The 15,328-nt window shown below is 61.9% G+C and overlaps 1 protein-coding gene across 10 annotated transcripts in view; it reads right to left on the bottom strand.

The window, feature by feature from the left end:
• The window catches only part of Rbfox3 (RNA binding fox-1 homolog 3), a 331,439-nt gene that overhangs the window by 4,595 nt on the left and 311,516 nt on the right, over positions 1-15,328 (bottom strand). For 4 of the 10 annotated variants that reach the window (XM_069992838.1, XM_069992837.1, XM_069992833.1 and 1 more), the window contains 8 exons: positions 10,129-10,266; positions 8,394-8,447; positions 7,536-7,628; positions 6,313-6,373; positions 2,840-2,893; positions 2,590-2,722; positions 2,040-2,217; positions 1,011-1,069 (listed from right to left, as the gene is read on the bottom strand). In XM_069992838.1, coding sequence (XP_069848939.1) covers positions 1,011-1,069; positions 2,040-2,217; positions 2,590-2,722; positions 2,840-2,893; positions 6,313-6,373; positions 7,536-7,628; positions 8,394-8,447; positions 10,129-10,266 — 770 coding nt within the window. The remainder of the gene's footprint in view (positions 1-1,010; positions 1,070-2,039; positions 2,218-2,589; positions 2,723-2,839; positions 2,894-6,312; positions 6,374-7,535; positions 7,629-8,393; positions 8,448-10,128; positions 10,267-15,328) is intronic. The other 6 variants (XM_069992836.1, XM_069992842.1, XM_069992834.1 and 3 more) reach the window with 5 other exon arrangements.

Below are 15,328 nucleotides of genomic sequence, written 5' to 3'. Positions count from 1 at the left end.
AGAGCCTCATGGAGATCTTTTTCTTTTCTTTTTTGGTACTGGGGATCGAACTCAGGATGTTGCACTTGCTAGGTAAGTGCTTTGCCACTGAGCTACATCCCAGCCCCGTCGTGGAGATCTTTACTGTGCAGCTCAGGAGGGGTCAGACTCCATGCGCAGAACGGCAAGGCTAAGGACTTGGGGGCGGGGGAGGAATGCTGCCGCTGCGGTGTCCACTCAGGTTATTGTGCAGTGACAGCCTCCCAAGAGGACAGGACTACAGACGTGGAGGTGTGGCTCAAGTGGTAGAGGACCAGCCTTGACGGAAAAAGCCAAGCGGAAGTGCAAGGCCCTGAGTTCAAGCCCCAGTTCCAGCTCTCTCTCTCTCTCACATACACATCTACACACAAGAGGACAGGATTAGGTGTGGGGCCCTGAGGACCACACACACACCTGGGAGGTGGCTCAAGGAGCAGGTCAGGTGTCCCTCGGGCCAGGGGGGCCATGTGGATGAGAGGGACACGCAGAGGGCTACAGCATGGCCCAAAAGGTGCTAGGTCAGACATGAAGAGGAAAGGAGGCCAGCCACCACGGCCTTCCCCCGGGCCCTTGGAGTGGGGGCTGACCCCAGATGACACGCACGCACGCACACATGCACGCTCTGCCGACCCTGGTCCACCCTATCCCACAGGAGGGGGGGGTGGCCTTTCCTCCTCGGAGCTGTGGGGTTTCAGTCCAGTGAATGCTGTTTCTGGAGGTCAAGCTGAGGATCATAACTACTATGCGGGGTGTCAGACCTCAGGGCGGGAAATCACCAGCGGCTCCTGGGGGGCTCTCACCATTGTCCCCCTCACACAAGTAAGGAAATGACTGACGTTGGGCTCGTTGGTCCCAGGGTCTGAGCCCCACGTGGACCTGGCTCGGGAAGTCCTGAGTGGTGGCCAGCACTTCCTGCCTCCGTGCCCAGCCCTCCGGGGGCCCTGGGCCAGCTCCCCACCGATGCCCAAGCCTGGCGTGCGGTCCCGCCTCACCTGTCGCTGTAAGCGGCTGCTGCTGTGGGCTGAGCGTATCTGTAGGCTGCGTAGCCTCCCTGCAGAACGGGTGGGAAGGAGAGACGGCAGACAGACTCAGTGGGGCTGGCCCAGGGAGAGACTGGGTCAGGAAGACGGGACGGACACAGGTAAGGTTTAGGTGTTGCCTGACCCGGGCACCTGGCTTGTGGTCTGAGGAACTGTCTAATGGCACGGCTCGAGGAAGGAGGGGCTGCAGCTCATGTCTTTCACACATTCACCCATTCACACGTTCTTAGGACCATTTGCACGTTTGGCAGACACTAGTGGGTACCCATTCTACCTCTGCCAGTGTGCTGGTTCTTGGCACATGGTAGATGCCCCAAGACCCACCAACAGGTCAGCAACCCCAGACAGGCAAGGAGAACCCAGGGGTGATTCTGGACCTTGGGAAGGGTTAGGCCAGAGGGCTTCCTCAGGCACCCTAGATGTGTTGGCCTTAGATTAGAGGCGGGGAGGGTTGGGGGAGAATAGCTGAATTTCAGATGGCTGACCAGGACTTAGGTATGGCCGTGGGATCACTGATGAGGGGCTCGGAGCCTTGGGACGCAGTACGTGCTGAATCAGAAAGGAGGGTGGCCCACAGACCCTCTCTGGAGGGCGGGGACACAGGAGCCTGAGACCTTGTGGGGTCTGCCTCTGGTTGCGCTCCGGGCCTCTACACTGGACAGCTGTGTGTTTAGGGGCTCACGTGTCCCACCACAGGGTGGTTGGGTGTGGGAGAGCTTCCCGCTGCCCCCACCATACATAACCTTGCGAACCGGACCTCATAGGACCACTGGGAGATGGATTTAGCACTCCTCAGTGAGCACAGGTAACCTAGACCGGGCTGTGCTGGGGTCTCCTGTGCTCTGTCTGTGCAGCCTGCTGCCCTGGATTCCTGGGTCCCAAGGGTGGGAGGAGGTAAGGCCTTGAGGGGAGACACTGACTTCTCATGGAGACAAAAAAAATTGTTCCTGACTCCCTCCCCTTCTCCAGGGCTACACTTACATAAATCTCAGCACCATAAAATCCATCCTGATACACGACCCTGGAAGCAAACGGACAAGAGAGTGGTGGGCACGCTGGAGAGGCAGGGTAGGCCGGCTCCGGAGGCTGCTGAGGGAGGGGGCACGGCGCCAGCCCCGCCCACGGGACTGGCATTTTAACAAGCGTTTGCTCCAGTGCCCTGTTTGGTATAACAATAGAGTAACACCCTTGCTGATCAGCTCCTTTCTCCCCAAACCCAGGGGGCCCCTCGGTCCAACTTGTAAGCCCTCTCCCATCCCCCACCCTCCCAGGCAGCTGACCCCCTTCAGGGGTGGATGGCCGTGCACCCTGGGGAAAAGGCCCAGCGGGGGCTCCCAGAAGCCCCTCATTGGACCTAAGGGAGGACAATGCCCCTGTTTAGCATCTGGACCAGATGAGTTCTGGAGTTCCCTCCCTGCCCCAGTTACTGAAAAGTCTGCCGAGACCGCCCCTCCCCTTTCCCCTTCCCCTGCCCCACCCCCACCCCCACCCCAGGGGTCTTCATCCAGCCTCTCCCCCTCCAGGTACTCACGCTCCGTAAGTTGGGATGGGAGGAGGAGGTGGTGCAGCTCGAAACGTATTATACACGGCCCGGCCCCGGCCCCGAAGGTGCGCGCCCCGGTAGGCAACTGCTGTGCCCGTGGTTGGGTAGGGGAAGCCGGTCACTGCATGGAAGGGGAGACAGAGAGGAGCTGAAGGAGGGAAGGGGGCAGACGGCGGGCCTCACCGGGTCCCACCCCCGCTACTTCCCCTTTCCACCTGTTCCAGCACCCCATCTTTACCTGCATAGAATTCAGGCCCGTAGACGGCACCGACCACCGGGTTGAGCTTCCAGCCTGGGACGGAAACAGGGCACTCACTGGCTTTCTCAAGCCTTTTCCTAGCTCATCTTGGGCCTGGGACTCCCCCCCACCCCCGCCTCCTCTGTGCCCCCCTCCTCCCCCCCATCCATAGGCAGGGTCATGCCCAAGGCCTTTGCAGAGGGCTGAGGTGGGGGAGGCCAGGTGCCCAGCCCAGTTCGGACACTGCAACCCCCCATGGCTGGAACAGCAGGGCCAATTCACTCCCCTCCTGCCCCTAGGCTCCCCTCAGTCCTGTTCTTCCCACCCAGAACACCAAGGAGAGTCCCAAACATCCAGTCATGGTTGGGGCGAGAGATTCTGTTTTCAAGGTCTCTCCCCACCTCTTGCCTCAGTCTTCCTCCTGCTCCAAGTTCCTGGGGTGCCCCCTGTCCTAGCTTCCCCTGCTTCCCCTGTGGTCCCATGGTGGTCTTCCCAGAGGAGGGAGAAAGGGCCACCGGATTGGGGTAAGAGCAATGACAGCTAATAGTTCCTGCGCCCTCTGTGCTGCCACACGTAGGTCCCAAACCCATGGGGTCCTCACCCCCAGAAGCGGACGACGGCACACCCTTCCACTTCACCCACAGAGAGCCAGAGGCAGGGCAGAGGCTGGAACTTTGGGACACAAGGACCTGAGCCTGCAGCCTCAGGCAGACCTGTTTCTTGCCCAGTCCCCAAGCCCCGCGGTGCCTCAGCCTTCCTGCACGGAGGGGTGTGTGCGGGGGTCCCTTCTCCCATGGGGGACCCAGGAGCATAGGCGGACTCAGCCTTTCTATGGAAAGCAGCTTGCTTTCCGGTGTTCTGACAGCACGAACAGCCAGGGCTCAGCTCCCTGCTCAGCTCCCCCACCCCACGGCTGTCCTGTCTGTGCCCCTTCTGTCCGTCTGCACTGCGAGGAGGGACAGAGGGGACCTGGGTCAACTTGGGAGAGGGTGACAGCCAGATCATCCAGTGCCCAGGCCTGTCCCGCCCCGGGGCAAACTCTACCCCCTTGTCTCCCATCGCCACATCTGAACGTCAGGGATGGGACTCTGGAATCTTCCATCCATCTGAGGGTAGGAGGGAAGAAGTGTTTCATCTGGAAAAACCTCCAAACCTCCCCCCGCCTCCCCCGCCCCCCAGACCTTTCTTAGCAAAATGTGCCCAATGGAGCAGAGAGGCCTGGGGCTGACCTGGGGCCTGTGTTCCCCAGGCTCCACCCCAACGGCACCCACCCCCCCCCCACCGGACCCCTCCTGGATGAGATCCTTCCAGGCTGGTGTCTGCCCCCCAGATCGGAGCCCTTTTCCTGTTTCTCTGGCTTCCCGATGGCCCCTAACATGCTTCTGGCTCTCTGGATGCCTCCAGCAGTCACAGAGCTGCCCGAGAGCCACCCCTGGGTGGTCCTTTGTTCCTCCTCTAAATAGAGACACCGACCCGGTGGGCTTGCTTCCTGCAGTGGTGAGTCCACCTTGAGTGACAGATGCCATGATTCTCGTGGTTAACACGCCCTGGGGCTGCTCTAGGTCAGCCTGCAGGGAACACAGGCTGTCCCTTTGCAATTCTCTGTCTTTTTCTCTGTCTTTATACCGGGGCTTGAACTCAGGGTCTACTGGGCGCTGTCCCCTGAACTTTTTGCTTAAGGGTGGTACTTTACTACTTGAGCCACAGCTATACTTCCAGCTTTTTGGTGGTTAATTGGAGATAAAATCCTGGACTCTCCTGCCCTGGCTAGCTTCAAACCTCCACCCTCAGACCTTCATCTTCTGAGTGGCTAGGATGACAAGTGTGAGCCACAGGCATCTGGCAGCTTTGTGTCTCTTGCCCTGGCCAGTGGAGGCCTTTAAGGGACACTGCACCAGAAGCAGGGGCAGGCGGGACCCTGCATCTGGCCTGCACTGGTGGCCGGCCCCCTGGGAGGCAGTGTAGAACACAGCTGGTCAGCGCTGGACTGGCGCTGGAATCCTTTCTGCACAACACACCCCTCATTCTCCAGTTCTGCCCAGAAAGGGCTGGCATAAGCAAGGCTCCTGGGCTGGGGGGAGCAGCAGGCTCCTCGGCAGCGTCTGCAGCTGACACTTGGATGTGCAGAGGGACCTGAGGGACCTTTGGGGGCCCATTTTCCAGGAGGCCCACGCTCTTCCTTCCCCTGCTGTCCCAGCCTAGGTTTCAGACAGAGAGTTACTAGGGACACCCAGGACACTGTAGCTAGCATTCACACTGGCCCAGTCATCCAGCCATCCACATCAGACCGCCGAACAAGGCACCCCGTGGGGCCAGGTTCAAGTTCTCCAGGGGTTTGGTCCACGAGCCCAGGAGGCGGGGCTTTACTGGACTTAACGTGGACGCAGCACGTGAAGACGTGGTAGCTAACAAGCTGCTCCTCTGGGGGTGGGGTCACTCACACCACTGGAACCCACACGGGTCACTTGCTGGGCTGGGCTCCGGGACACAGGGGCTGTGGCCTTGTGAGGGCTCCCGCCACACTGCCCACAGGTTAAACACAGCCGCCCACAAGTCCCGCGTCCTGTCCACCCGACGGGAAAATCTACTGCATTTCCTTCCCCTTCCAGAGCCGGGTTCCGGCAGCCACAGCCAGGAAGTGCTCGGGGTGCTGACAAGCGGCCACGAGTTTTCAGAAAGATTGGAGAAATCTGAGTTCCCACAGGAGTGGGAGGTGCGTGCACGCAATATTCCAGCCAGAGCCTCTGCATGGACACCTGCGGGAGCTCAAATTGCACGGCCAATCGGCCCCGGCTCCCGCGGCGCACTTGGGCAGTAGTGGGGCCACACGCACAGCTGGGAGCGTGCAGGGACCGGAGAGGCAGACCTCGTGCCCACCTGAGGACAGGTGGCCCACAAAGGCCCATCCTGCAGTGGTGGTCAGTGCTGACAGCCCCCTAGCGGGAGGAGAGAGGGCCTGCAGGTGCCAGCTGAGCTACAGCAGCCCACACAGTGGCCCGGTGCTCTGCCCACAGCCAGCACCTGACACCAGCAGACTCCCCTGGCAGGTGCACACACAGGGGGCCAGTGCCCCCACCACCCCAGTTCTTTACAATAGCACCCTCGCTCACTCAACAGCAAGCACCCAGCACTGAGAGGTATTATTTGTCATTACACAGCTCCTGGGTGGTGGGTGCCATATTCCTAGACAGGAAGCCTTGAACGAGCACAAGGGATCACCAGGGGGTCTCTGCTGCCCCTGCCCCCAGCTAGTCCCTGGACACTCTGTGGGTGCTCTTGTGAGAGCACTGGCCATGAGGGGGCGCTGTGTTGGCTGACCGCCTCCTCCTGAGTGGACAGGAACAGGAAGGCTGGGATAGCAAGCAGGGCGGAGGGATGTAGCAGGCAGGAAAGCTGGCCTGCAGAACCCTTTGCTCCCCTGAGCTCTCCAGCCACGCCCCTGCAAGCCCACAGGAGGACCCTTGGCTCCTTACCATTGGTGTAGGGGTTGCCGGTCTTCTTGTTGGTCATGACTCTGGCGGTGGCATTATTGACCTGTCCAGAGAAGGAAAGAGAAAAGGAGGGCGTGCTTGTTCCTTGCAGGCCAGGTGGCCATCCCAGTCCTGCCTGTGTTTCCAGCCTCCCAGGGCCTCTGGGAGGGATGTTTCCAGGACCCAGGCCGCTGTCCAGCCTGGCCCAGATCCCTTCAACCCAGATCGCTGCGCTTGTGCTCGGCACAGGCCATCACAACAGATCCCAGCCCCTACTACAACCCTTAGGCAGAGCACTGTTCGTGAAGTGTTTCTGGGGCCAGTCAACAGAGACCCTTCTGGGACCCTCAGAGCAGAGCACCCCTTCCCCCCTGGGACTGGGGGCTTTGGCACCTCGAGTGGTGGGGGGGGCTGTAGGGTCAAGATAGATCCAAGTCTTTTTTTCCAGAGTTGTAAGTCAGATTGCCAGTGGACATAAAGGACAGAGGACATGTGGGAGGGAGGAGGGCAGGGAGCGCTGGACACAGGAGTCCAGGCTGTGGCCCTGGGGGCCCATGGGGCACTGGGCTGTGTCGGTGGACTTTGGAATGCCTTTAGCTTCTTAAACCTCCTCCTTCCCCCCAACCCCTGCCCTGAGGCTGAGGCTCCTCCATCTCCCCCTGTGAACCTGCACCTGCTGGAGACCCAGCCCTGGGACTCGGAGCCATACACCACACGGGGTGGGGGCAAGGAGAGGGAGAGGAGGAGCAGAGGCACTGGGCAGGCCCCGCTCCATCTTCTTGCTGCCCTCTGACCACTTGCTGGTATGGAGCAGAGGCCGGGAGTGAAAAAGGAGGGGACCAAGGGGGCAAAGTGTAGGCACTGGGCAGTGTGGTTGGTGGCAGGTCAGCTTCAGTACCCTAGGGGTCAGCCCCTCCCCCGTGGAGGACAGCCAGAACTGGCTGTGGCCTTTGAATGGGCCAGGCCTCACACGATTTCTGAGCCTGCTCCGTGTCTGGGCAGGGGCAGGGCCGCTCGAGGGGTGGAGGGCAGCGGTGGACCCCGGGTGAGTCAGGGGCTGGCTGCAGCCAAAGCTCATGGGTGTGTGGGTGAGGTGACCCGTCCTCCCGCCGTGGAAGGCCCCGGCGGGCTGTCTGCGGGGCGGACCCTGGTGGGCCGATGGGGGACCCAGGGTGACAGACAGGTGCCACCCAGGACTCCCTGCCGCCACACACTTATCTGAGCACCTCAATTTTCCGTCCCTCTACGATCGTGCCATTCAGCTTCTCCCGGGCTCGGTCAGCATCTGAGCTAGTTTCAAAAGTTACAAACCCAAAACCCTGTGAGCAGAGGACAGACACGAGAAGACAGGATGAGGAGGAGGGCACACAGGAGGAGAGGGGGGAGCAGGGGGGGGCAGGGCCATAGGGAGGGGCAGGGAAGGGGCGGGAGAGAGAGAGAGAGAAAGAGAAGGGGTCCAGTCAGGTGAGTGAAGGAGAGCTCCAGGAAGCCAGAGGGGTGCCCGGGGTGGGGACCCTGGATGCGGGGGTGGGGGGGGTGGGAGGTGGACCCCAGGTGGGGGCAGCTGTGAGCCCAGCCTGAGCCCAGCCTGACCTGACCGCTTGGCACCTCCAGGGCACAGGCCAAAGCTACGAAGAGATGCTGACCCGGCCTCAGGATGGGGGCCGAGGCTGGGCATCAAGACATGCTGGAGGGCCGCAGCCCCACCCACCTTCGCCCTAGGAGCCCGGGGTGGGAGGGTTCGCCTTCCTGGAGGGGGCGGGGTCGGGCTGGCGTTCGCTGGGACCCTCCGGCCTGCCCACCCTGCACCCCTCCCCCAAGCCTCCAGGTCCTGGGGTGAGTGGCCGGGCGGGGGGCAGGGCCCAGGCCCAGGCCCTGGCGGCTCAGAGAGAAAAAGCAGCTTGGCGGCAACAACAACACAGACAGCTGGGGGCGGGGCGGGAGAGCGGGGAGTACAAGCACCCGTGTTGCTCAGGGGTCCTCGGGCGCGGAGCTCTCCAGGAAGGAAACGCACGTTTCACAGGTTAGCCTGGCGGGACCTATAGCCGGCGCTGTAATGGTGGCGGCCTCTGCACGGCACCCACCTTGGAGCCTCGCTCGTTAAAAATGATCTCCACGTCTAAAATTTTCCCGAATTGCTGCAGAGAGACAGAGGAAGAGAGAAAGAAGAGAGAGAGGAGAGGAGAGAGAGGAGGGAGAGAGAGAGGGGGGGAAGGAGGGAAGGAGGGAAGGAGGAGAGAGTGGGTTAAGACAGTGGTCTGTCCATTCCACTCCTGAGCCTAGCCCAGGCCATGGGAAGTCCTTGTGTCCCTGGCATGCTACGGGAGGGGAGACCCCCTGCTTGGCTTCTCCTGGAGGCCTGTGCCTTTCTCCGTAAGGGGCATTTTCTGCCAGCACGCAGTGGGAGGGTGACCCAGCACAAGGCTCCCAGGGACTTGGCACGGAGGGATGGAATGCCCAAGGTGTACCCCCTCCCCCCCCGCCAGTCCACACTAATGGGTGAAGGTTTCCGGGAAGGAAGTCTGTCTACAGAGGATGTGGACAGGTCGAGGAAGGGTATGACCTGGGCCAGGGAGGACCTGGGGCCCCTGCACGGCTGCCCTGTGCTGCAGGGGGCCAGGCGGTGTGGCTGGAACCAGGTCCTCCTGTGGTACGGGACAAGGCAGGCGGCCTGGTTGGGATTCTCTGGCCTGTTTCCTGTCTGCTCTTTGGCTGCCCAGGGTCCTTCACTGACACGTGAGGCCACAAACCTGCGAACCAGTCCTTGAGCCTCCCTTCCCCGGGCCTCGTTCTCCTGCAGCCTCCTGTGCGGGCAACTACAGGGAGCCCCCTTCACCTCGCTCACCCCTGAGACCGCGGAAGGGGACCTGGGGAGCTAGGAGCCACGCAGCAAGGCTCCCGGGCCTCACTTCCCCCTGCCCCGCAGGTGCTTAGGGAGCAGCTCAAGGACACGGGTCAGTGAGCGCCCACTGCTGCCTTAAGGGAGCCCTGGCCCAGGCGTCCGGCAGCCTTCCCAGGCCTCAGGACCCAGTGGGCTCGGCCTCTGTGGCATCTCGTGGTTCTAACTCCTGCCCCATCCCGTGAGTCTGAGCATCACATCCAGGGAGGCCTGTCCTATGATGGGGAGTGGGCTTCTGGGACGGACACCCACCCTGGCGCTGCTCTGGAGGGACTCTGGATTGCCTGACACCTCCCAGCTGTGTGGGAGAGGGCGAGAGGGTGCTGGGGCTGCCCAGCTGTGCGGCAGGCACGGGGTGGGGGGCAGTGGCAGGCAGAGAGGAGTTGGGGAGCGGGGAATGGATGGGAAGGAGAGCCCTGGCCAGCTCAGAGGGTCCCGTAGCCAGGGCGGGCCCAGGAGGTGGAGGCTGAACTCAGGGGTTCAAATCCCACGTCAGGGCCCAGGGAAGCCCCATGGATTCTCACAAGGACACTGCACCTTGCTAAAACCCTCAGGTGCAAAAATCCAGGGAGGGAACCCTTGCTTGTGGGGTTCCCATCAACGCATTTCCCGAGGCACCCGGCAAGGCGGGAGGCCAGGCTGCCTCTCCAGGAGCCTTCTGCCAGAAATGGGGGTGGGGACCAGAGGTTGTCACCTAACTGGCTGTCAGGGTCGGGGTCCTATGGGTCCTCTGAGGACAGCGGGGCTCAGAAGCAGCCACAATGGACCTTAGGGTCTCTCTTGCGACTCCCTCGTACACGTTAAGGTGAGAGTTGGTTAGACCCCCACGGGAAGGAATCTCGGGGGTCTCCTGCACCAAGGGGGGAGCCACCGGGGCTACGTGTGGGGTGGGGACAAGCGGGCTGGCCGCGCACACTCACCCCGAACATTTGCCGCAGGTCGGGGTCCCTGAACCGGAAGGGGATGTTGGAGACGTGTAGCCGCTTGGGCTGCTGCTTCTCCGTGGGGTCGGAGGGGTGGAGTGGCTGGCTGTCCGTCTGTGCCGCTTCGTCTGTCTGCTGTGGGCGAGGACGGGGCTGGAGCACGGCCCCAGGCTGGGGGGGGGCTGCCCTCCCCCTCCCCACAGGCCCGGAGAACCCGGCCGACCTCCCCCACGGGACCGGGATCCCAGGAAAACCCAGCCAACCACCCCCATGGGCGCAGCTCCAGAGCCCCAGCAGGGAGCCCTTGCCAGATGTACCATGAGGCCACATCCCTCCGGCCAGCCAGGGCAAGGCCTGGCCTCCCTGGAAGTGTACTGTGAACTCCCTCAGCTCAGGCCTGTCCATGCCATCCAACCTCGGGGGCCTCTCCGCAGAGACACTGCCACTGTTAATCAGGAAGTTTGCATTGTTGTTGGTCGTGGGGTTTGAACTCCGGGCTTGGGCGCTGACCCTGAGATTTTTCTGCTCAAAGCTAGGGCTCTACCACTTTGAGCCATAGCACCACTTTTGCTTTTCTGGTGGTTCATTGGAGATGAGAGTCTTACTGACTCTCCTGCCCCAGCTGGCTCTCAAACTCCTGAGGAGTTAGGATAAGAGGTATGAGACACCGCCGCTGCCGCCGCCGCCGCTTTCTTCCTTTTCCTCCTCCTCCTTTTTCCTCTTCCTCTCATTTTTCTTCTCCTTCTTCTTCCTCCCCCCTTCTTCCTTCTCCTTTTTTTCTTTTCAGTACTGGGTACTGGGGCTTGAACTCAGGGCCTGAGTACTGTCTCTTTGATCAAGGCTAGCAATCTACTACTTGAAACACAGTTCCATTTCTTGCCTTTGGAGACACAGCTCCATTTCCTTCCTTTTGTTGGTTAATTGGAGATGAGTTGGTTTTGAACCTGGATCCTCAAAGCTCAGCCTCCTGAGTAGCTAGAATTACACGTCTGAGCCACCAGCACCTGGCAATTTTTTTTTTTTTTTGGTGGTCATGGGGCTTGAACTCAGGGCCTAGGCTCTGTCCCTGAGCTTTTTTGCGTAAGGCGAGTACTCTACCACTTTGAGCCACAGTACCACTTCCAGTTTCCTGGTGGATAATTGGAATTAAGTCTCATGGACTTTCCTGCTAGTCGGCTTTGGACTGAGATCCTCAGACCTCAGCCTCCCGAGAACTAGGCCACCAGCGCCTACAGGGGCCACCTCCAGATGCCTGCCTACAGCCTGGGGGGCCGAGGGGAGCCCTACAGAGCCTGTCCTCGTTTAGACCCACACACTGGCCAGCTGGTGGCTCGGAAGGATTTGGATTTTGGAAAACAAAGCTGCCGGTAGGCAGGTCCTCCCCGCTCAGCTGCCGGTGGGAAGGCTGGGGGCCCAGCAGTGTGTGCAGGGCTCTGCTTGCGTGGATGTGTCTGGTGGGTGGCCTGTGAGCTCCCCGCAGGGCAGGTCCCCAGCCTCACAGCGACAGGAGCAGACTGGGCATCCACTGCTTCACTGCTGGCTGGGGAGCGGACGGCTGTCCAAGGAGTCCAGGCGCCGGTCAAGTTCATGCTCAGACCACAGCGGGCCGGCAGCCTGTGCCGTGCTCGTCCGGGCACAGTCCAAGGCTGGGGAGCAGGAGGCACAGGTGTGCTGTTGCCCGGAAGGGGCGCTTTGTAGCGGTAGAGTCAGGAGAGAGCAGAGGGGTTCGCTGTCCCCGGCTCCCCCACGGGGTGCATCTCAGCAGCGTGGGGCCGACAGGCCGGGAACACGCCTTCTGTCAACCTGCTCTCCTTTCCATCCAGTGTCCTGCTGCCCGGGAGGCTTGGGAGGGACGGAGCGCCTCCCAGACGTACCCTGATCTCAGGGATCTGCTTCCGGCTTGACGGCAGGCTCGGGTGGCCTGGGTGTGTTGTGAGCACAGGTGGAGGCCAGACGGCGGTGCTGGTGGCTGTGGTCTGTGGCGTGGCCTGAGGAGCAGCAGCAGCTGCTGGGCCATGAGGGGAGAGAAGCTGGGGTGAGTGACGTGGGAAGGGAGCTCCCCGCAGGCTCCAGGAGGGGAATGGCTGCTCAGGCCATGTCAGGGTGGTGTCCACCGCTGGAGTCAGGAGTGCTGATGAGCGCAGGTCTCTCAGAGTCATGGGTGTGTGTGAGTGTGTGTGTGTGTGTGTGTGTGTGTGGCATTCCCCAAGGAGACTCCAAGAAGCAGAGCTGGCATAGCAGCCTCTTTCCTAGGCCGCACTCTGGCTAAGGCTTTCTCCTTCCCCTTCTGAAAGGTTGGGTCACTGGGTGCACATCCCGGGCTCAGCCGAGGGGCTTCAACCCAGGCTCCGTTCCCGGGTTCCAGGGCAGCAGTTTTCTTGTAGGTGACCAGAGGAGACATCCTGATGTCCTGGGCTGTCCAGGGCCTGGGCCTGGCTTGGGGGGGTCAGCAGCCAGCTAGAGTGGGGGCAGGAGGCCCTTGGAGGGGTGTATGGCATCCTAAGTGTTCCCCAGATGCCACCCTACCTTGCTGTGTGGGAGGTGTGCATCCCACACAGCCCGGGGCGTGGGAAGCCACTGTCTTTGTGTCTCCCGGATGGCCCGTGGCCTGTCGCAGCAGACCCGCCATGCTTAGCGTCGCCAAGTCTGACACAGGCACACCTGTCCCCTGAGCCCCCCATTGTGGGGCTGCGGACCTAGCCAGGGCCTCGCCAGGGCCCTTCAAAGGCAAGAACCTCAGGCTGCATCACTTTCTGGGGTCTGCCAGACGTCACCCCGGGAACCCACTGATGGGGGCTGGGCTTGAGAGGGGAAGACACAGGTGGCAGAGGACCTCTGCAGGCTCCTGAGCCTGCTGCTCTGTCCTGCATCCGATGCTGACCTGTGTCAAGCAGCCCCCCACAGCCTGGGGCCGGGGTGTGGCCAGTCACCCCGCTGGGGCCCGGGCATGGCTGGTCACCCCGCTGGGGCCTGGGCGTGGCTGGTCACCCCGCTGGGGCCCGGGCATGGCTGGTCACCCCGCTGGGGCCCGGGCGTGGCCGGTCACCCTGCTTCCCAGTTCTGCTGTGCTCCTCTTCCAGTGCTCGCAGTGGAGGGAGAGCCCAGGCTGGACTCCGGAGCCAAGGCAAAGCTGCCCATGCAGCCTGCGATCCTTGCATAGGTCCGTGCTCTACTCTCCGGCCGTAGAAGGTGAGGCTCCTTCCTCTTCCCCTACGTGTGGGTGCAGCATTACCCACCCTCCCTGGGCATGCACGGCACACGGGTGTGATCAGCCTCTGATTGAGTCATCCTGGCTTAGGGACTCCAGCTTCCTTAGGGTCATGCAATACTGGCTTCTGAGCAGCAGAGGGCGGTGGTCAGTGGGCCCAGTGGCCAAGAGAACCTACGGTCGCCACAGGGCAGCGAGGGGCCTCGGGATGATCCCCAATGAAAGGGGATGGGGCTTTGGGAGCTCAGGACCCTGTGCAGCGGAGAACGAGGCGAGGGAAAAGGGGGTGTGTGCGTAGGCTGAGCCACGAGGGGGGGGACACAGGACGGACGTGTCCCCCTGCTTCCCCGGCCCAGCTCGGCTGTGGACAGAGGCAGATAAATGGGTTCAGTGACTGTAAAATTGTAAGATGTGCCGAGAAACCCCAGAGCGTAACTGCACGCCGCTGGCCCTGTGTGGGGACAAGCCGGCCTACCATTTATCACAGTGGCTCAGGTGGCCTCTCCATTCTTCCCAGGGGCTTGCTTTCTTTGCTTTTTTTTTTTTTCTTCCCTGAAAGCAATCATTGCTTCCAGTTCTCATATGCAGGGGAATAAAAGGAAGTGGCAGCCGCAGCACCCCTCCCTTGCCCCTTCCCTTCCCCACAGGTCCTGGTGGATCGGCTCCGCTATCCTGCCCCAGCCTCTATAGACAACCCTCCTCCCCTCCTGCCTCCGCTCACTCGGGGTCAGAAGCCAGCTCCCGAGGTGGGGCCACAGGAGCCTCCCAGCTCACCCTCCAAGGAGAGTATCTGGGCCTGTCCAGTTTAGTGCAGACAGGCAACAGGTCTCCTGGGCAGGCCAGTGGGTCCCAGGCAGCCAGCAGCCCCTGGCCTTCCCATCTCTGGGCCCGAGCCGAGCCTGGCAGGTGTGGGATGAGCTGAAGTGTCTGTAGGGGTCTTTCTCTGCAATCCCATCTCTGGTTCTCTTGGTCCTCCGAGGCCAAGGATCTGGCTGTCACCCGGGGGGTGGTGGCCAGGGGCCTCAGAAGGGGGAGTCTCTGCGTGTGGCACCTGGGGGTGCTGGGCTGGGGGAGACCCCCACTCAGCAGCTCCCAGCACTGGCGGGGTCTGCGGCGCCCACCAGCCCAGGGGACACGTCGCACCACAGAGACTGTGGCCTGGTTTGGGGGCCGATAATTCTTTCCTTCTGCTTTTTCCTGCCCTAGTCCACCCTGACTTTGAGGGCCGAGGAGTCTGGGATCTGAGGCTGCAGCCCACTCGGGGTGCTGTGGGGTGACAGGGAGAGCCCTGCCCCCGCCCCGTATCTGTGCTGGCGTTGGTCTCCCAAGAAGTGAGACTTGAGATTCACAGCAGGACCTCTGGGTCCTGGAACCTTCCTTTCTCCAGCCAAGACCAGCCCCAGCAGGGGAGGCTGTCCCAGGGAATGACCGCAGCCAAGGCCATGGGGGGGGGCAGGGGTTTAGGACCCACCCTGGAGCTGTGGAGATCAGCACCAGCACAGCCTCCCGGGGGTCCGTGGGGTTCCAGCCTCTGTGGGTCACAGGGGGTCAGTGGTGGGCACCCCCTGGGTTTCCTCCACCTCACCCCCCAGCGATAGCTGTGCCTCAGCTACCTGGGGTCTTTGAGCAGCTCATCTTGGCGGTGGGGTTGGTCAGGAAAAAGTCCTGAGCAAGGCGAGACAGGAATCCTCTCAATTCCGGGCTGGAAGCTCTCCCGGGGGAGGAAGAAGGGGCTGCTGGAGCAAGGCCGAGCATGCAGGACAGTTTGCTTGAGCCAGAACCAGTGTCTTCCGGACGGTCGGGGGAGAGGAGCAGGTGTATAAGCTACAGGAGCCAAGACTCCCTCTCAGCCTGCAGCCTCAGGCCTGAAGACAAAGCAGGCGGCCTGGGCCACCCGGGTGTGGGCAGAGCCAGCTTGGCGGTGGCGGCCACTGGGGACGGGACATCTCTCTGTCCCTGGTCGACCTCCCACCAGGGCAGGTGGGCACA

The sequence above is a fragment of the Dipodomys merriami genome, unplaced genomic scaffold (assembly GCF_024711535.1).
Source record: "Dipodomys merriami isolate MVZ:Mamm:240054 unplaced genomic scaffold, mDipMer1.0.p SCAF_42, whole genome shotgun sequence".
Lineage (NCBI taxonomy): Eukaryota > Metazoa > Chordata > Mammalia > Rodentia > Heteromyidae > Dipodomys > Dipodomys merriami.
The sequence above is the reverse complement of the archived record's forward strand: the minus strand, read 5'-3'. Positions and strand labels throughout refer to the sequence as shown.